We start from the raw sequence: 21020 nt of genomic DNA, 5'->3' as shown, positions 1-21020 counted from the left end.
TGCTGTTGATGAACGTATCCTATTAATAAATGAGTTAGAGTTGCCTAAAGGTTTGAGGAATAATCAGAATATTGAATGCTACCGTGTCTCTTATATAAGTAAACAACACTTACTATCACATTTCGCAAGTGATACGAATCGTATATGTAACTACCAATACTACGTCCTAATTCTTTAATTAAATTAGTTGATATCTACATATTTTATCTCTAAGTTATTCTTTCCGATGTAAGTTTTCTGTAAAAGTTACCGATCAAATTCTTAGCTCAAAAAGGATCATTGCTTGCTTCATTGGCTTGGACTCCATACCCGTGGATGATACTAATCTTCTCGTCTGTTACCATTATAATGCTTAAGCACCAGCGATATATCATTCTATCTTCATGCAAAGAACATTTGACATGGATAGATGTTTCATTGCAAACTGCTGCATATCTATTACTAATCATACAGACTAACCAAAGGGATGAAATAAGAATTTTCCGAATTGTATTACTTCGTATTGTTTAATAAATCTAGCCTCACTTATAAGCGTAACTAGTTAGTTTAATGAGATAGGCGTACAATCTCCGAATCGTTAAGGCATAATACCCTATCAATCATGAATTAATGGGAGTTCCAGCTTAAGTTGCTTGGACATTAGTATAAAAAATCATGTGATAATTTGGATAATATACTCATGGGAAGACAGCAGTTAGCAGCCCATACATAATTAAATTAAAATTTGTGTTCTTTGCACAAAGACAAGCAGTAGGTCAGGTTCACAATTGGTCAAACACACAAACACCTCAGTTCTACATTGGATCCCTCCATATTCAATTTCACAGGTTCCTACAGGCCAGGATGATCCTGTATTATTGCTGGTTTTCTGTCATTCTTTTCCAGACAGATTCAGAGTTTCTTACATATGGATGGGGCAGACTGGTCATTAGATCTAGTTACATTTACAACCCGAGCCATTTGAATTGAATTCAGGTCGAGTCAACTTCAGATTGAGTCATTAGAATCTATTCATTAAATCAACCATTAAAATATCTTCAAGCCAACCAGGTTTTATTTTGGTTCATCAAAATCAAATTTAGTCTTGCTAGGTCTAGATATAAAATGGTTCGGCAATATATTATCAACGTTTCACAATACCAACTAAGTTAGTTGTCATCGGCAGCTAATATCCACAATAATTGCTTCAATATTATTGCATGTCAGATATCCAACCTTTGCACTATTCCATAAACTGTCTTTTTCTTAGTCTGCAAAAGATAAGGCATGTTGAGTGATAACTGAAGATAATACCTGCAGTCTGCAGATATTTAAACATCAGAAGAAACCAAAGAAGATGGATCTCAGTAAACTTCCAGTTACAGATGATGACAGGTCTCAGAACCAGCAAATATGCCAAGCTATACACGTGAACCAAAATGGTCATCAAATCACTATTACTTCCTATAATTTTACTCATGTTAGATCCTCATAACAAACTGCATTTGTACACAATCACAATCCCAGCCACTAAGCCACATTGTCCCACCAGTCAAGTTTTCACAGATAATAGGCCAAGCTGATCTAACTCAAGATATCAGAAAGATTTTCAGGTTGGAACCGAATACTAACGCGTCTTTGTATGGTAAGCGCGATAATTTTAGCAACTTTCAATCAGATATAGGAAGAAAATCATTGCAATTTGTTAACAAGTACATTATGAAAGAAAAGGGATATAATCAACACCTTGCTAAATTGAGGCAATAATAAGTCATATAATTTGTGCCAAAATAATAAATTGTTGGTCGGGATTTATTTATCGCATTTTCTTGTCAAAACCAGAAATGAATTTCAGTGCACATGATATTTAGCTCAAAAGTATGATGCCCTTAGCATATTACCGCATCAATTCTAGTAGGATACAACAGATTATCAGCAAAGACATTGAGAAGAACGCGGTAATAACAGAAACATCTCTTCCCGGTAATTTTGTTTTAAAAATAAAAAAATTGACAACCATGATTATAAGCTGAAACCACAGGACATGAAAACAACAGCAAAATCAATCAAGGACAAATCAACCCAAGGGAAATTTTTTCATTTTTTCTGCCTCGGACCACAAAGTTTCACTAACTGTACAAGACTACAAGCTTTACAACCCCTAGTCCTCAACTATGTCTCATAGTAACTGTACAATTTAAAAGATAAATATTACCTCTCAAACGGTTGAATGACAGTAATACTCTATAATGTAAAGAATTGCACAAGATGTGATTAGTAATAGGACCAGATGGGAAGATCACAGGTTCCACAGGAAGGATGTACTTGAGCTTTACTTTGAGTTACGACCAAATCCACGCACCATTGAAACCAAGAAGTTTAGCATACCACTGCTAGTCTGTCTTATAAGCCCACCCGTGATCCTCCAGATATGCCTGAACTGCTTCTTTTATGGCCAAATTTGAAATCAATTGGGATTGATCAAGTGGTTCACGAGTGATTGGGTCAAACTTACCCATCTAAGTTCCAAAAGAAAAATAAGTTCTCAACATAGTGATAAAATATACATGAAATTAAGAAGAAATATTGTCAAAAAGACTCAAATTTAACCTTCTCAAGATGCTCAAGGATAATGGCTCTCTCATATGTGACCCCACTTGGTGTAATGACAGGATCGCGGAATATGTCAAGTGTGATTCTGCAGCATAAATAGTCAGGCACCTGAAAGATAATTTGTGTTTTCTGCATCAGTAACTGCCACAGAAGTATCTTTGAAGCACATCTGATAAAAAACTGCAATACAAGTGCCCCCCCCCCCTTGCTTTTCCTCTGTTCTATTTTGTGTAAGTGCGTGTGTGTTGACGGATGGGGGTAACAGAAAACAATTTAAAGACAGTTGAATACCTCAGAAGGTATGTCATGTTCTCCAGCTTTCCTAAAAACATTATCCAATGCATCTAACTGCTTCATAAGGCCAGCATCTGCTTCACTAATAAATCCTTCAGTCTTGGAAGAATCCATTATATGCTGCTCCTTAAGAGCCTCTTGACATGCTTCTCTGAGTGATAAACAAAATGGAAGCGAAAGAAGTAAACTTCAATGTAGAATATGATACTATAAGAAGTGGTCAGAAAGAAGAAGGAAAAAGCTAACGTAAAACATTGCATACTTTAAGGTCTGCAATTCCCACGAACGCTGGCTAGATTCCTGTTCCCACAATAGATATCTTGCTTTGGCAAGCTCTTGCCAGATCTCCTCTACCATATAACCTTTTGGATTTGCACCTCTTCCTAGATCTAATGCCTGGAGGTCCAAAATACCCAGTACATTCAGTAATTCACCATAATAACTTATCGTTTACTCTAGTAAAAATCAGATCAAACACCACCAAATTTTCTTATTTTCATTTACAGTGTGTTTGGATAAAGAAAGGGGAGGGAAAAGAAGAGGGTGGGGGGTGGGGGGGGGGGGGGGGGTGGAAGAAGGGGGAGGAAGGAAGTGAAAGGTAAGGGAGGGAAGAATGGTGAGTTTTCCTTCCGAATCTCTCATTCTCTCCATAGTTGGAGGGATCAATTTCCTACTTTCCTTCCTTCCTCATAGTTGGAGGGATCAATACCCCATCTCTCAATTTCCCTTTCCTTTTCCTACCCTTCCTTTCCCTCCATTTCCTTCAATCCAAACGCACCGTTAGTTATTGATAGGTACGAAATATCTTTAATATTGTTATGTAATAAAAATTACAAGATTTGTAATTTGGAGAATAATGATTGAGATGGATCATACAGTTAAAGTTCTAGATCTCACATGATATTGTACAATTAATGTTCAGTCAGAGACCAGACCTTAATAAATGCATACCAGAACACCCTATATCAAGAGAACAGATCAAGGCCTTAAATCAATAGAACATAAAGCTTAATAATTGTATTCATATTTATATACAAAGTATATGATATCAATATTATAAAAACAACCACCAGCAACCAGAACCACAGAAACTTCATAACCGGTAGCCATGCAACAAAAGAAAGACCAGCTGTTGTCCTAAATCATACAGTATCAACAACTATAAAGTCAATACCTGTTTTGATAATTAAACAGAACCCAAGATCAGCAATATCTAATACATCAGGCACCCTCTACAATTACCTTTTATTACTTTGCCTTGAGACTACTATGATATTTGCTACCTTATAAGGTGTCACAGAACACAAGGACAAGGAGGTAGAAACGGAAAAGGAAGGAACAAAAGCACCAGATCTTGTCCATCTTAATACCTTATCATGCTCATTGACCCTATCTCCATAAAAGAGCCTCAAACATATCCTAGATCTTTGATGGGCTACAAAATCTTCTAATATCATAATAATTATTCCCAATCTGGACAAATGTTAATCTTAATGTCATTCCCAACGATATGGAGTCCAAATGCTTAATATGTAGACAGCTTTAGCAAAACATGAAGATAATCCTTCCAGAAATGTAAATAGTACCAAAATATTCTCAACTCTTCAGATCCCAACTGAAGACTAACTGATTGACCATAGGTTCATAACTGAGAGGAATCATGGCATCAAAAAACACACACGCACACACACACACACAAGGTACTAAAAACACCAAAGTCGTGAAGCATTGGTGCTAATTTAAACCCTAGAACTTTATATAACTCACTGCTTGTTCTGCACAGGTAATTAGAGCCTTTAGCACTTCAACCGAAGCTTCCATTCTAAAAGTGCACCTTTCGCATGATGGGTCAGCTAGGAAATAGGAATAGTGGCTTAAGCCATTAGATGTATTTCCAAAGTAATTAAGCAGTGCATAGATGAGCACTCTATTTCAACGCATGCCATATAGGTCTTTCTAAAGCGCTAAACCCAAGCTTTCAAATTGCTTTTGCAGTGCACAGATGAGCCCTCTACTTTAACATGCACCATCAGCATAATCTTACTTTGCCCTCACACAAGTTGTGAGAAGGTCAAGAAGGTCTAACATATTACTGTAGAGTAGCCCGAAAGACCTGTTATTTTGACCTTACTAACATACGTTTCAAGTCTGAAAAATCCTAATAAGTTCAATTAAGTGCAAATAAAATGAAATAAAGGCTCAATAGTACTGTTCACAACTTAAAATAAGTTCAAAGAAGGGCCAATAAGTTCATCGTTTACAGGTACGAATAAAAAGCCTCAAAAGAAATACAAGTACCAAAAGACCCTCCAAAAAAATATTACAGAAGCAAACAAAGTAGAGAAAATTAATAAAATACAACAAATCTTAACAAAAACTCATGGAGAGGTGAAGGGAAGTAAAAGGAAAGGGGAATGAAAATACCAACATCAAAACCTAAACAAAAAGTAATTGTGATGAAAAGGAGAAAAAACATAGAGGACAATTTCTCAAATAGTTATACAATATAATAGTAATTCAACTTTAGTCAGTGTCAAGAGCACTCTGAGCAAAGTAGTCATGCAGAGAGGATCAAGAGGGTAAAGCTGGAGTAGTTAATTTTGAGGAAGCTTTGGCAAATAAGAACTAATTAGTTCCAAAGCTGCCAAATAAAAAAAGAACACTTCTTCCCAATTGTCAAATAAAGCACTACAAGGTCAAGAACATTATTTATCATATCTTTTCCTTATTTCCAATATATTCATCTACTGCTAATAGAAAGAGAGCAAATCCAAAATGTAAAGCAGCAGATAATCAAATTCAGGTACAGAGTTGAAATTTTTTAAAGAGCTCAAAAGAGCAAGCGATAAGATTATAGGAGTAGAATGGAATAATACTTTACCTACAACTCTACTAGTACAAATCATAAAATCAAACAATAATTATCATTTATCAAAAATCCATAACATACCTTTTCCAGTTCTTTAACTCCGTCACTATAGTCTTGTTTCCGTATCAATGCAAGACCCAACATATAATGTGCCTGTTATTGGAAACAATACTAATTATTTTTTAATGAGCAGTTAAAAAGACAAAAAATTAAATTCTCTCTTAATATAAATACCAAAATGTCAATCAGTGATTTTCCGCAGAATACTATGATGTACACTGCTAAACATCTAACAAAACTAGAAAATAAGGACAGCTCTATGCCATCAAAACATGAGAGCATACATAGTATATCGCAAAAAACCTTGTAATAGAATTGCATTACAATAAAAAAGCTAGGATGAACTGATGTATTCTTCAAACTAAAACACAGTAATCTGAAAAAACTATACCTCTAAGCAACCAAGAGGAGAGGGAAAAAAAAAATGAAACAGAATTTCAAAAAATTGATTTGTAAAACTAAAATTAGCTAGATTCAAGCAAGTTGTCTATAAAAAATACCATTAACTCAATGCAAGAAAGTTATCCCCACCCACCCACTCAACTAAGGAAAAAGGCTAAGGCGTAGATTATACATCAACTCGCTCAGATGGCAAGTCAGTGTAAATGATGGTTTGCCACTTTGCACATTCTAGAACGATTCAAAAAAAGGCTCAACACTCAACAATTTCTCCACTTACAAGTATGATGTGTCTTAAAACTATGGAAGTACGAAAGTTAGATTTCTATTGTTCAGTAAATGTAACCTACTCATCACCAAACTCCCAAATCCCAAAGAGAAGCCATACTTCATAGGCACTGATATCACATACGAACCTAACATGATCTAATTTCTCAATTATCAAGTTAATGTCTTGAGTTTGGACAATGTTGCCATCTTGCCATGCTTAAGGATCGATTCATGAGGCATTACAGGGGTCTACTAATTTTTGCGGGTTTGAACGCAACATGAAAGGTGTTACAAGCCCACAATTCAAAATTGACTAATTTCTATCGAAGAATGTGATAAGTGAAAGAAAAAAAAAATGTTATGGTTTCCATTAAAATGTATCCTCAAAGTTGTGAATTGATCGATTTGCTCAGTGACTATGTCGCCTAATTCCGCTATCTTGACAGGCCAAAGTACTAAATATTTTGTTTGAATGTAACCCTTTTCCAGATGTGAGAAATTGGGGGGGGGGGGGGGGGGAAGGTTTAAACCATTTGTTTTAAATCACTTAATCGACAAAGTTATGCTTTTTTTTTTAATATAAGGAGTAATTTTTTTTCCGTCTATTGGTAAGCACTAAGCATTCAAATTATAAATAGACAGAATAGTTCTACTTATTAATGGTATAGTTGACCTTTTAAGGAATCAATTTTAATACCTAAATCAATACTTCCTCCGTTCTATTAATATTGCAACAATGGACTTTTTGCACTATTCATCACTCTTGTTTGACCATATAATATGAGTTATACGTTAAGCAAAATATAGTCAAGTGGGATCTTGTTGGATTCGTCTCATATAATACTTTCACAATATCAACTTTTTATAATTTTTACTCTTACACAATTATAGATATTTAGCATATAAAATGTGTTTTGGGATGCGTAATTTCCTCCTTGTTGCAATATTAACAGAACGGAGGAAGTATTACATATCACAATTTGAATAGATATGTAACACTGGCATGGTACATGAGAACCTACCCACAAAGAACCAAGTACAATTAACATTCCTGATACTTTAATTAATGATTTTTAAACTTGAAGATTCTTGTCAGTTATAAATGGTATATATTATAAGCCATAAAACAACCAAAAAAAACCTTCCCAAAAGATAAAGGCATTGGAATATTACAAATAAACTGTTATAATTAAAAATACAAAACACCATTGATAGCAGTGCATAGCAAATGGATTCCAAAAAAAAAAAGGCGAGAGAGATGAGCACCATCCCTTAGTGAGTCATAGGATAGGATTGAAGACGAGGCTTCATGCATACAGATTGTAATTCCACCAACAACGATGTCTGGAAAAGTTAGCCACCTATCCTTCATGGACAGCAGACCACCTGTCCACTTCTAATTGTCATTTCAACATGAGAAATAATCGTCTTATCTATTTTTTTTCAATTGATGTATCTTGGTTTTTCCAACCTAAACCCTAGTTTTGGTATGTGGAAGAAACACCTTAATTACTTTACCTCGGGAGATAGAGAGCTGATCATGACAGGACTCTTTGGGGGCACCCAAGATTGGTTGGCTTGAACCACAAGGCAGGCAGGCAAGCTAGTACATACTTAACCCAAGCTTGTTGCACTCATCCCGAGTGCAAAAATGCTGAAGCCAATAAGCTGTATGGCAGAGTAACCCATGACATGAATTCAGCAAATCACACTCTCCAGCATTGTGGACTGTGTCCCTTCCAAAAGAGTGAAGCCTCTAACCAACTCTCCATCTTCAGTTAATACTTTAAGTGATTTTGAAAGATCTAGCAGAACAAACTCCAAAACTCTAGGCAGAGAAAACAATGAAATCTAAAGACTGTAACATATCCAATCAAGCACTCACCATCACTAAAGAGCTATTGTTAGTTAACACCTTTCATTTGCTGATAATTGAAATTACTCGTCCCTAAGAAAGAAATTTACACTTAGGATGTCCCATAAAATATACGAAGTAACACTTACCTTGTCAAGTGAATTTTTACTCTCTCCATCTCTGCAATACATTCTACATTTTCTCACTCTAACCTCTATTCTAAAAACTAAGTCCACCAAGTGTGAAATCCATTTAGGACGATAATCCTTTCTACATATAGGTAAGACCATAACTCAAACAAGACTATTTCAGACAATGAATGGAGAAGTAGAAAGCTGCACTTGAGCTCATTCCTCTCCCCCCCCCCCCTAAAAAAAAAGGACATTCAAAAGCATTCAACTATTAAATTCCCTCCACACATGCCCATTCATAAGGTAGTGTCTTGTCTAGTGTAAAGTCGCAAACTTGCTACTGGAATCGTTATTTGAAGCTCTGGTCTGTATGGAATTGTTGTTGGACGAAAGCCTACGTTTTGGTGATTTCTTCACTTTTGCTCTTCTACAGTTCTACTACTTTGCTCATTCCTAATAGTTGGTGTTTTTAGGTGGGTTTGTAAACCTTTTGTAGACTGAATTGAATTAATTTTACACTCAAATATCAATAAGAGATGTACACGCCTACACGGTATACTCCTCAAATTGTCCCGTGGTTCACATCAAAGGGGTTTTTCACATATAATTTATGTGTGTTCTTTGCAATTGAATCTTCCTGTAATTGTTGTCTTTATACTGCATTTGTTGCTTTTTTTAGTTGATGATTAGTTGTTGTGGTGGTTGTTTGGGTTCATTGGATTGTATTGTTGGTTGGTTATCTCGAGCGTGACATTGTAGGTGTCATATTAACCCCTGGCTTTCCTACAAAGATTGTTAACATTGTTCATTTTAAAGACCACATAGGCATAGCTACTTGCTAGGTCGGAAGTCAAAAAAAAATGTCACTTCTCTCAAGTTGTGAGTATTAGCTCAAACCTTTAGGGCAATTCTTTCTAAACCAAACGGTCCATCTCAAAGGTATGATAGGAATCTAGGGATCGATTTGTAACTATGTATAAATCCCATCTCTTGTTGCTTTGTTTGTAACACAAAAAGGGTATTGTCACCTAATTCCTAAAATAACAAAAGTCTTCAAAATGGCTAGTTGGCCACAAGCTTATCAAGGGACAGCCAAAGGGGAACTCTTTGAAATGGTCACACGCTTAACAAGAAAACATTCGACAATAAACAATATAAAATACACAAGATTGCATATTATGTCCTTATACATTCCTAAACTTCTCTAGTATAGTAAACTTCCATCTCCTGGGAGAGTTCAGCTGATTTCCTTTGCAACACCTCAGAACATCAATGCTAACTAAGTCTATTCGTACTCAAAAATCCTACAAGGAACTCAATCTAACATTCCCAAATGAAACGACATCTTCGCTAACTTATTTCCTAGTGCAATGTCAACCAATACCAATGTAAGACTGCAAATTAAGGGCACATAAAGTCCGAATTATATGAAAAACTCCGTAGTTGCGCAACACGAAAAGCCGAGACAAATTACCAAAAATTGCCAAACAACCATGATATATTACAGCAACAAAGATTCAAAGAGTAACCACACACCTTAACCGAACTATTGTCAAGTTGTACTGCTCTTCGACAATCTTCCATAACTCTATCCCAATTACTACACAGTAAACAGAAAAAAAAAATTAAAAAAAAAAAATCAATCAAAACAAATTAAAATGGAAAATAGATGATCAAATATAAAGATACATACTTCTTCTTCATATGACAAAGAGCACGATTCGTCCAATAAACCGGAATATTAGGGCACAACGTAATTGCCTATAAAAATCGCACGAAATTCACCAATCAAAATGTGCCTACGACATAAAATCGCTTTCTATTTCTCAATTGGATGATAAATTGTAACGTTAATCATAAATTATGAACAAATTTCAACGATTAGAAACAAAATTAGGGTTTTTTTACAGAAATGAAAAATACCTCAGTATAAGCATCAATGGCAGCTCCAAACCTTGATTTCTTGAAGCAGTTATTTCCGTCTTGTCGAAGTTGCTCCGCTTGTTTCGCCACTGAAGAGATGGCCGCCATTGGAGACATTTCTTGCTTCTCTCTCTCCTAGTGTAAAGTTATCGGAAGATTCTGGAGAATTTGAAGATGGAAGTTTTGAGAATGTTTTGACCCAGAAAAATGGTTATTTGGGGAAATGAATAATAAAACAGTTTGAAGAAGACAATGTCTTAAGTTGAAGAAATGAATATAAAGGGGGAAGTTTTAGAGTGTTACGTACGTGTTTTGTTCTTTCGGTTTTTAGTTTTTAGGAGGAAGGTGTACAATTGTACATAAAATCTTCGTCTTCTTCACGCTCGAAGTCTAGTGAGTAGAGGAAAATACGACATTACGACATTTGGAGTGATTGAATAACCTAAATAATTGTACGTGTGATCGTAAAATAATTGATAAATACGGAATGATAGAATTACTTATGGATATAACGCATCTGATAAATACGGAATAATATAATTACTGAACTAGATAGGTAGCACTTCGTATTAGACTATCAGTGACGTAAGGTTGTAGTTTTCAAAAAAATTGAAATATGTTAAAAGATGATCTCTTAGTAATTTATATCCGTTCTTGAGAGTTGAGGGGAATACTGGAGTATTTATAATGATGAATCTTACTCGAGACCGAACCGGATATAGTATATGCATGTTGACATTACATTAATTGAGAGTGAGGGATAGCTCAAGTGGTTAGAGATCCCTCCCGGTTTCAGGAAATCCTGAAATCAATTCTTATCACACCTGCCCTTGTAATAATAAAAAAAATAAAAAAATAAAAAAATTTTGTTATTCTCTTTGTTTCATTTAAGTCTACCTTGTTAGCATTTCACCATATCCAAGGCAAAAGCAAAAAGTAAATGACAAAAAAGTGGATTAGCTTTATATTGAATGGTTTAGTTGGTTGACTAATTACCAATCCCCTTTAATCCCTAATTCCCTACCCATTAGTCCACCACCATTGATAGTCATGCACTCATGCCACAATCCTTGTGGAAACTACACAGTATGTTTTGTTATCCCCTTATCATAGTTCCTAAATGCATATACAATGATAAGTGCTAAAAAAAACTGACTATATAACTTTTATGACTCATTTGGTAGGTGGTAATAAATAGTGGTAATGGTAATGAATGTAGATTATATTTTTATAAAGAAAATTTAATCTCACGGATAGTATTACGGTAAAGAGTTGGATCCAAAGTTGAGTCAATGGTAAGAGTTAGGAGATAAACTATTAAGGTAAAGAGTTGGATCAATAAATACCTGATTTTGATTAGCAAGCTAAGATCTCAATGGTAGTACAGTATATCAGTAAAGAGTTGGATCCAAAGTTTTGGAATAAGTGCTTAGAAGATTTATTACTTAGCATTTCCAAGTTCCTTCTTCCCAAAAAGATTGCTTGTATAATCTTCTGTTTGACCTCCATAATTATCCAAATTGGGCTATCAAAACTAGTCCATACTAACATAAATTCATGATCCAACATCTCGATTTCGAGTTATTGTTTCCCAGAAAGGGGATGGTCCAATCCTTCTGAAATTGCTTCAGAGTGAGCTGAAACTGTGTGATATGAATCTGTCAATCGAGAACTCAAACTGATAGACTTATTAGTGTAGAATTTTGAAAAAGTCGATCAAATAAATAGTCCAAAAATTACATGGGTATAAAATGATACAAGTAGTATTTATATATTCAATGTGTGTTATATCCATCAAATTGATTGATCACAAAAAGTACTTTTTTTTTCTTTTATACATTGTTGGATATTTGTGCACGCTTTCGTGAAAACCAAACTAAAAGAATAAGCATTCATTAGTGTACAAAGATTACGTTTAACAGTGTCATCCTCTACAATTCCCAGCCAAAGCTGATCCTTGATCCTTGCATTCCTCCTCGTTTTTTGCAAGCAAAAGATGTTCCCGTATGCTTTCTACAAGATGAGGTGCTTCCTCATCCAATTTCACAGATAGTCGCCTCAGACTCTACAATAATTACACACTTATCAGTTTCTATTCCTAAATGGTTGGAAGTATGAAGCTATTACATGAGGAGAAGGAATACCTCTGAATCCCACAAGCGATCATGTGCCTTTCGTGGAATTATATGAATGTGTGTCTAAAGATGCCACAAAGAATTGCAGGGAATTTAAGGTATATGATCAGTAATACTAATAAGTAAAAGCTAAGTAGAGCAACTACAACATCCTTAATAAAAAAAAACATAGAAAAACATTCCATGGAATAAAACAATCAAATTTGAAAGGCAGAGGTTTATAACTTCGGCGGACTAATAAGATGGAGGATAACAGTAATTTACTTACATGGAATATGACTTGGCCAGCAGCAGCACCGTTGTTGACTACTAAATTGAAGGAATCTGCAAAATTCAGATTCGATTGTATGAATGATAACTTGACGTTAGCTTTCCTTTTAGAAGAACAGCATTGAGAAGGGTACACATGATTTTATCAGGACAACATGCAAGCATTTCATTTTTGGAAGTTTGAACTCTGCTTTTTGAAATGGACATATACTTAACATCAAGATGAATGTGAGCTTCCCAAGAATCCAACTCTCCAGATACCATAAAAGACAAACCGTCTAAGGATCAAGGGATGTTTACAAAGAAGAGTGGTAAAGCAAGTCCGATCAGCATGTATGAGAATATACAACGTTATTAATATCATTGTCACTGCACAAGATGAACTTGATCATTATGAGCATCTACAAAGCATTCAATTACGCCCATCTTGATCATTATGAGCATCTACAAAGCATTCAATTACGCCCATTCGTTGCAGCAAAAAAAATATTACGCCCGTAGCGTTGCAGCAAAAAAAAATTACGCCCGTAGCATATTAAAAGATGATGTTGGTATCGCTAGATTAAAGTAAACTCCTCTTGCAGCCAGCATGTAATACTTGTGAATTGCGAGAATAGAATGGACAATGAGCTCCTCATCTAGGAAGCATAAATCCCAAGGCCAACCAAGGCTTCAAGTAATGTCACCTAAGTGGGGAAGGTCCAACAATCCCAAAATCAATCTGTTGTGAGTAATGAATTCAATATTTTTAGGGACATACAGCCTCAAAACTTCCTGGAACAGAATAGAAAAGGATGAAATGGCTCTCGCAAACTACCCAAAGAGAAGGGAGGAGGTTTATAGTGTTGACATTGGCCAGGCCAATAAGCTCAATTCAATCAGCAGTAAGACTACACGTGCAAAGAATTAGTCATGTCCATGATAGAGTTACATGTGCGAAGGAACTAAGTGACAAAAACGTTAAGCCAATCTTTTCAAGGAATCCTTCACATCCTAGGTTACGGCCTTTTTCTTACCTAAAGGGTGTTTATGCATAAAACAACCTTAGCATTTATGACAATAAATCTTGCATTTCATCCAGAATTAGACGTTAAGCCAATCAATGATATCCAACATATTGTTTAATTGCACAAGACTTCCCCTATAAGCAAATGCTCAATGGAGAAGAAGAATGATGCGCCCCGTCTCCAGATCCTGTAGCGAGAGCCTTTATTGGAAGCAGGGACTCCCATTATTGAATACAAGGCCATTATTGCTCTTGCACTTTGAGAAAAATCAACTCAGTGAAGCTAGAGGTAGTGAGTATGAGCCCAAATATGGTCAAACATGAAACAAGTGGGCTTCATCTATTTAAACAAATACGAGTGTTCTTTAATTTTTTATTTAGATAAAAATAAACCATTCTCCATTAAGATAAATTTAACTTTTTAAAGAACCTTAATTTGAGTCTTATGATGATAAATTGATGTCAAAACTTAATATAACTCTCTAGCCAAAGAACATATTGAGCTAACATGCAGACAAAAAATAAGAGGGACGGTGAGGGAGGTCAAAATGAATTATCAAAGCTGGCACAACGGCTATAAAAGATCAGGAAAGAGCCCTGAGGACTTACCGCAGCCTGTAGCTTTCTTAATTGCATTGCTAATGAACGGTATTTTCGAACACATGGCAGCTATCACCTGCAGCACAATCAACTCAGATGTTGAGAAAGAGAAAGCAATTTGTAGAATGGGTTTCAGATCATATTCTCCATCAGTGACAAACTCTAAAAATTTTCAGCTAATATAACACAGAAAATAGAATGAAAATTTGATACATTGCTTTAAAAGGATCCTTGTGAGGAACCACCTTTTAAATTTATTGTTTGTGAAGAACAATCTTCTATAATAGTTTCGGTTGCATAATTACACCTTTAGCCCTATTCCAGTAATAAGTCGACAAACAAGTACTGAATGATACATGCCAATAGGAGAGCCATCCCCAAAAGCTAACTTAAGAGAAGAGCCCATTTTCCTATATAAACCCCACATCAGCCCCCCATATGCCAATGTGGGACTCAAGTCCCATACCTTACAATGGACCGTAACACTGAACTACTTCCTCTCCCGTGTCTCATATTTCGTTTCCAACTCTTCTCATCCATCCTCACCCTATTATATTCTACAACCTGCAACAATTTGAGGCACTCTCAACAAGGCAATGCAATCCTGTAAATACAAAAGTATCTTTTTTTCTTCAGAACATCTCATTGATAATTAGGGTTTCGATTGCAATAAATATGCAACAAAAGGGTGTCCATATTCCAGCATAGCTAATTAGTTACACTTAAAATTAGGGCTTGCATTGATATCAGGGATAAAAGAATGCAGGGCATCGAAGGATTAGTTTTTCGGTTTGTAGGGATATTTTAACTGCATTAAAACCAAATTAGAGGTTATCTGATAGCATGATCTAGTTTTTAATAATTTGAGAGCCTCCTAGCCCTTAACTTAATTAAAATACAAATCCATCCATCCTTATGCAGGTGAAAGGTGTAACAATAGGATTATGTTCATCACCGCCCCCTTTACTTCACATCGAATGTCACTGTGGGCCAATTGCAGCAATTTTTGATGCTTGGAAAATGATAACCTAATGGGGCTTGCAGATATTGTGATGTGGAAAATATTTATCTCATTTTGTATTTTGTCTGATACTGTATGCACTATGCAGCACCTTATTCTTGGTTGCTTTTTATATATATTCCAATTACATGTTCCAACTTCCAAGCAGTAAAAGAGAGGTAGATAGAGAGAAAGACGAATAATGGAGGAAAGAATTTGTAAGGAATCATGGATAGAGAACAAAGAAGTCAATAACAGCAGATCATCTTTGGGATATAAATGAAGTAATGCGAGTTTATAAAGGAGAAGGATGGGCAAGATAAGGCAAGGACAAATCATATGACAGGGAACTTAGGTTTGCTGACTTTTCTCACCACAAAACAGCCAAAAAGATATTATCATACAACCATAACTTTCATAAAAGGTACAGTAGTTCTCAACCCCAAAAAATTGTAAAAGGTATTGCTCAACCCATTAAAAAGATACTATTTGACAAATTTTACAAAAAAGTCAAAGCTTCAATCCTCAATCAATCATAATCCACATGTCTAAGGTGGAAAAAAAAAAAAAGAACAATCACGAAAATAAATCCAAGGAGAAATGCTTGGATCTAATTTCATGCAACACCTTAGTTCATCAATATTCCAAGCATAAGATGTGAACGGGGAGGCAATATTGACATTATAACTTATATCAGGTAGGAACTTCACTAAAACAAGAAAAAACAAGTCTCAAGAGTATCAGTTTTACCAAATATATCTTTGCGCATAAATGTTTTAAGATAATAATTCAGTTACATGGGTTACTTCACTTATTGTATCAATACACGAAATCACTTACTCAAAAGATCACAGTGCGCAGTAGCTCATTGAAGCAGTTCCTGACCAGACACATATTCTATTAATTATATATTGACTTGATAAAGGTTCAAGGGAGGAGGGTAGCAGTTAGCACATAACATTTTAGTTTGCAGCTATATAACATTGCAATCAAGGATCTTACTAAACCCTTAGCTATAACAGCTCACACATTAGAAAGACATTAAATAGATTATGTGAATTATGTGAATAACCAAATGCAGCCTCAGTCCTATAAAAAAAATGGAAAATCACAAGCTTCTATCAAAAACTATAGTTCAAGGAATGCATGTAATGTAAGATAGCACTAGCTTTCAATCATATTAATAAGAACCAGCCAAAATTTATTTGAAGGAACACAACTTGAGCAGAATAGGAAAAAGACCACACAAATCCAAATTTTAAAATGATTGAAACAACCACTTATTACTGTTGGATTACAATGAATTAGCCATGACAATTCTGAAAACAATGGTACTACAGAAATTACAAACATATAAAGTTCTTCCAGCAAGGCACCAACAAACTAGCACCACAAAACCAACTGATCATTTCAACAAAAAATTTACCTATTCTCAAATAACATCAACCTAATGGATTTAGACTAGCTACTGGATCCAATAGGCTCTATGGCTGTGTAATTCTTAAACAGATGCTAGCAGAAAGATCTTCACCACATCCCTCTATACAGGCGGTGGCATGGAAAAAAAAGGTCCAAGTAATATAACAAAAATCAATAAAATTCAGGACATTTAGATGGTGCACATTCACAGAATTAGATGGTGCAGATCCACAGAATTAAATAATACTACCTCCGTTTTTTTTTAAGTTGACACGTTTTGACTTTAGCACTATTCACACACTCCCCTTTGACCATGTTTTGTGCTTTATACGTAATGAAAAATATAGTCACGTGGGATCTTGTTAGATTCGTCACGATAAATATTTTCAAAATATCAACTTTTATAATTTTTGCTTATCGGTTAAAGATAGAATGGTTAAAGTTGTGCAATGGCAAACGTGACTAAAGAAACGTATCAACTAAAAAGAAACGGAGGAAGTATAAAGGATGCCCTTCATATAAATACTTCCATCGTTCTCTTTTAATCACAACATATTCCTTTTCAGGAGGTTGCAAATTGATTGCAACATTACTTTATTTGGCCAATGAATCAATGATGTTTTTTATCTCTCTCCTCATCACATGGGTCTTTCTTTTAATCTCTCTCCTCTCCTAAAATACTGTGTATCCCCTCCACGTTGCAATTAAAAGAGCACGGAGGAAATAGGATCATAGTATATACAATAGGCACACCCAATATCACACAGCAGAATTTTGTCCAGATTTGAGCACCAAGGCAACAATATATGGCCGTAGAAACTGAATTGAGTTAAAATATTTGTGAAGGTTACTTACTGAAGGATGAGTTGTATCCAAGGAACAAAAATGACGTTTTGGAATGAGAAGAGAGTGCCTGTGAGTAAAAGCATGCAAAAAGAGTAAGTATGACAGCATGACGACAAAAGTACTTTAAGGACAACTTTACCAGACTTAAAAGTACTATAAATGAATGGTACCTTACCCACGACTGAGTGGACTTGTATCCAAAATGCAAATGCATGTATCATCTTCGTAAAGCTATAGGAGAAAACATTAAAACAACTGTGAGCTGGCTAAGTGGCCATACAAGAAAAATGGAAATTTCACCAAAAAACAGGTTGTATAAGGTCAACATTAAAACACTATTCTATTCACCATAAAACAAACAAAGTTAAGGAGAATTAAGTTCTACTCGTAATAGTAAGTTCTTAAAACAAATAAAGGGTAATTCTACATGGTGGCCACTTGTTTTTGCAAATTTCATTTGGTGGTAAATTTTTTGTGGATTCCTCAAGTGACCACCTACTTTTGCATAATTAATTAGTGTGCCCTTACTTATGCTTTATGGGCTTATGGCTAACCCTTGGTGTTTTATGGCTAACCCCCTTAGCTTTGATAATCAAACTTACTAGTGTACCCTTCTAATTCAACCAACCTCCTCTCCCCATGAACATACACCAACCTAACCACCCACATCCCTTGTCCAACCCAACTCAACCACCCAACCTAACATAAATCACTTGCCACCTATTGAAACAACAACTACCAACCAAACATTGAAATCAACCACCAAATTTCTAAAACAACCACCCACCCATCAAGAACCACCACTCAACCTTCAAAAACCACTGGCCATCCATAGAAACCATTAATCTAAAACCAACGAATAAACTCTTAGACAACCACCTGCCAACCAAAAACCACAACTCAACCTCTAAATCTAATTAGCAACCCACCAACAAAAAAACATACAAAAATCATTGCCCAACACTCAACATCACCACCCATCCACCAAAAACCACCACTCACCCACCAAAATCCGTCACTTAACCTATGAAAACCTCCAATGGTGGGTAGAGTAGCGATTGTGTGGATGGTGGTGGTTGATGGTCGGAGAGTTTAAGGAAGCAATAAGTTTAGAGGTAAATTGGTAAATTAAATTTTTAATCTTAGGTTAGCTGTCTTAATGACAATATGGCCACTAGGTAGAATTATGCAAAAGTAGAGAGTGACTTGAAAAAATGGCAACCAAAAAAAAAAAAAAAAGCACCAAGTGGAATTTGCAAAAACACGAGGTCAACATGTAGAATTTCCCAAAAAATGAAAATCTAATAAGTTCCAATATGATACAAGTCAAAAGTTAAGTGATGAAACACACCCTAGGATGATTACAAATACAATCTCCTCCCCCTCCCCAACCTCGTGCATCCAAACATCGGATGATCTCCCAAAACCCCTCTGCCATTGTATAAGGCTATTAGTAATGATAAACCCTTGATTGGTCTACTTTTATTTTACACTAATCATATAAGCTAAATCAAATCGAGCAAGAACCCTTTCATGATACGGAGTAATAGATTACATGTGCATATTGAGGATCATCCTGACTACTTTACGAAATCAAAGTCCTTTTTTAGTAAGTTTCAATTTTCCTGTCCCCTTTACTTTTCTCTTCCAACCCCAACCCCAACCCCAACCCCACTAAACACAACACACACAATCAATACATCATTCCTTATTAACAAACTTACCAGCCCTTTCGACGGGCAGTAATAAATGGTCGTAATGGAAATGAATTTATATTTAACGTACTCTCTTTACTCATTCAAAGGAACCATAAATTACGGCGACATATCATAAACTGTTCAGTGCCATTTCTGAGAATTCTGACTTCTGTTCCAATATTCAATTAGACAACAAACTCCAGTAAAAAACAGGCATGCTAATAATAAATAACTTCAACTCAATTACTGCAATAAAAACATAAATGCTGAACAACAAAACCCCAATTTTCAATCAGAATACAACACACAATAATAAATTCCACCCATCCAACATTCAAAATTGCGTAAATATTGTTGTAATTGTACCTTAAAAGCTGGGGAATTACCCTGAATAATCTGACAAAAAATGCAAGTATCTTGAGAATTGGGGTTTTTCACCAAATCCCTAGTTTGAACTTGAGCTGTAGTCGACTCAGATGAACAATTCGAAGTAGATACGATATGGGTATTTTGTGAATTGATGTGGGAAGGACAGATATGAGAGCATAGTACAGCAATTCGTCTTCGAGCTTCAGAATTCATGGTGTTTTTTTTCTGGGTTTTTGGAAAGTTTGAAATTTGATTGTCACAGATTTTGTGGGGAGGAAGAAGAGAAAGGTAAAAGAGGAGGGAGCAAAAGAGAGGAATTTGTGGGATTGATTGCTTTTGGCTGCTTATCCACTTGAATTCAATGAGAATCGATGGGATTAATCCTCTGGTTTTTGTCAAACTGTGTCCTCTATCCTATAAACATTATGAGATAGTTTGACATTGACAGCAAAATACAAGTTTGAGTAATTGTTGCCTAATTTAGGGTTGATTTCTACTTTTGGGGGAAATAAGTTTTAAGAGTAACTATTTTGTGGCTCATGCGATTCCTCGACTTTTGTTTATATATGAGTATAAAATGAAAAAATGCCTAAATTTATATACGGTAATATATTGAAAATATTATCTAAAGTTTGAAATAAATTTTAAGAATGAGAAAATAATCTGAGAATTGAAAGAGAAATGTAGTAATATACTTATAAATATTAATCCGTGTAATTGGTTAACTAGTTTCTAATCTAGAAACTTACTTGTACCATCCATAGAATCAACGACCATTAGTATGTAATTTGTTTCTTACGAATTAAATTGTAATTTATTGTGCAATTAATTAGAATTTACATTCTAGAGAAAATTAAAGACGGAGATTACACATATGAAAAGCTTTAGAGTGAAGACACATAGGGTGACACAAAGCAAGGATGTGACGTCAAATCATATTGATGCAAGTGATACATGGCGTTACCATATTGTCCTGTGTGTTTTAATAATATTATAAATGAGTTTTTTGAAATTCTAATTTAGATAAAAATAAGTTTCTTGAAAAATAAATTTAGATTAGTAAATTTCAATAAATAAAAATACTCTAAACAAGTCTTGTGTAAAACGGGTGTGCGTTAATCTTTATCATACAACAGAGAGTTTGAGGGTAACTTAACTATTTTTATTAGGGCTGAGCAAAATTATCCGAAAAACTGATCCGTAACCATTCCGAAAATTAGGGTACCCGATCCGATAACCATAACGGTTTGGGTACCCGTTCCGATAATTTGTTATCGAGTATGGT

General features: G+C 35.2%; 2 protein-coding genes across 2 annotated transcripts; both read right to left on the bottom strand.

Annotated features, from left to right (window-relative positions):
• Positions 1–2041: 2041 nt before the first annotated feature.
• On the bottom strand, positions 2042–10816 carry LOC110715369 (E3 ubiquitin-protein ligase CHIP-like). Its single transcript, XM_021893943.1, has 8 exons — positions 10394–10816; positions 10164–10231; positions 10007–10070; positions 5837–5908; positions 3149–3282; positions 2884–3037; positions 2590–2700; positions 2042–2498 (listed from the first exon to the last, which is right to left on the bottom strand). The coding sequence occupies exons 1-8, from the start codon at positions 10508–10510 to the stop codon at positions 2373–2375; spliced, it is 846 nt and encodes a 281-aa protein (XP_021749635.1). The 5' UTR covers positions 10511–10816; the 3' UTR covers positions 2042–2372.
• A 1293-nt stretch (positions 10817–12109) lies between these two features.
• LOC110715372 (adenylylsulfatase HINT3-like) lies at positions 12110–20271 on the bottom strand. Its single transcript, XM_021893947.1, has 7 exons — positions 19733–20271; positions 17845–17900; positions 17679–17736; positions 14414–14480; positions 12797–12852; positions 12538–12591; positions 12110–12458 (listed from the first exon to the last, which is right to left on the bottom strand). Exons 1-7 carry the CDS (start codon positions 19946–19948, stop codon positions 12318–12320), a joined length of 648 nt encoding a protein of 215 aa, XP_021749639.1. The 5' UTR covers positions 19949–20271; the 3' UTR covers positions 12110–12317.
• Positions 20272–21020: the final 749 nt, after the last annotated feature.

This window comes from Chenopodium quinoa, unplaced genomic scaffold (genome assembly GCF_001683475.1).
Source record: "Chenopodium quinoa cultivar QQ74 unplaced genomic scaffold, ASM168347v1, whole genome shotgun sequence".
Taxonomy (NCBI): Eukaryota; Viridiplantae; Streptophyta; class Magnoliopsida; order Caryophyllales; family Amaranthaceae; genus Chenopodium; species Chenopodium quinoa.
The sequence above is the reverse complement of the archived record's forward strand: the minus strand, read 5'-3'. Positions and strand labels throughout refer to the sequence as shown.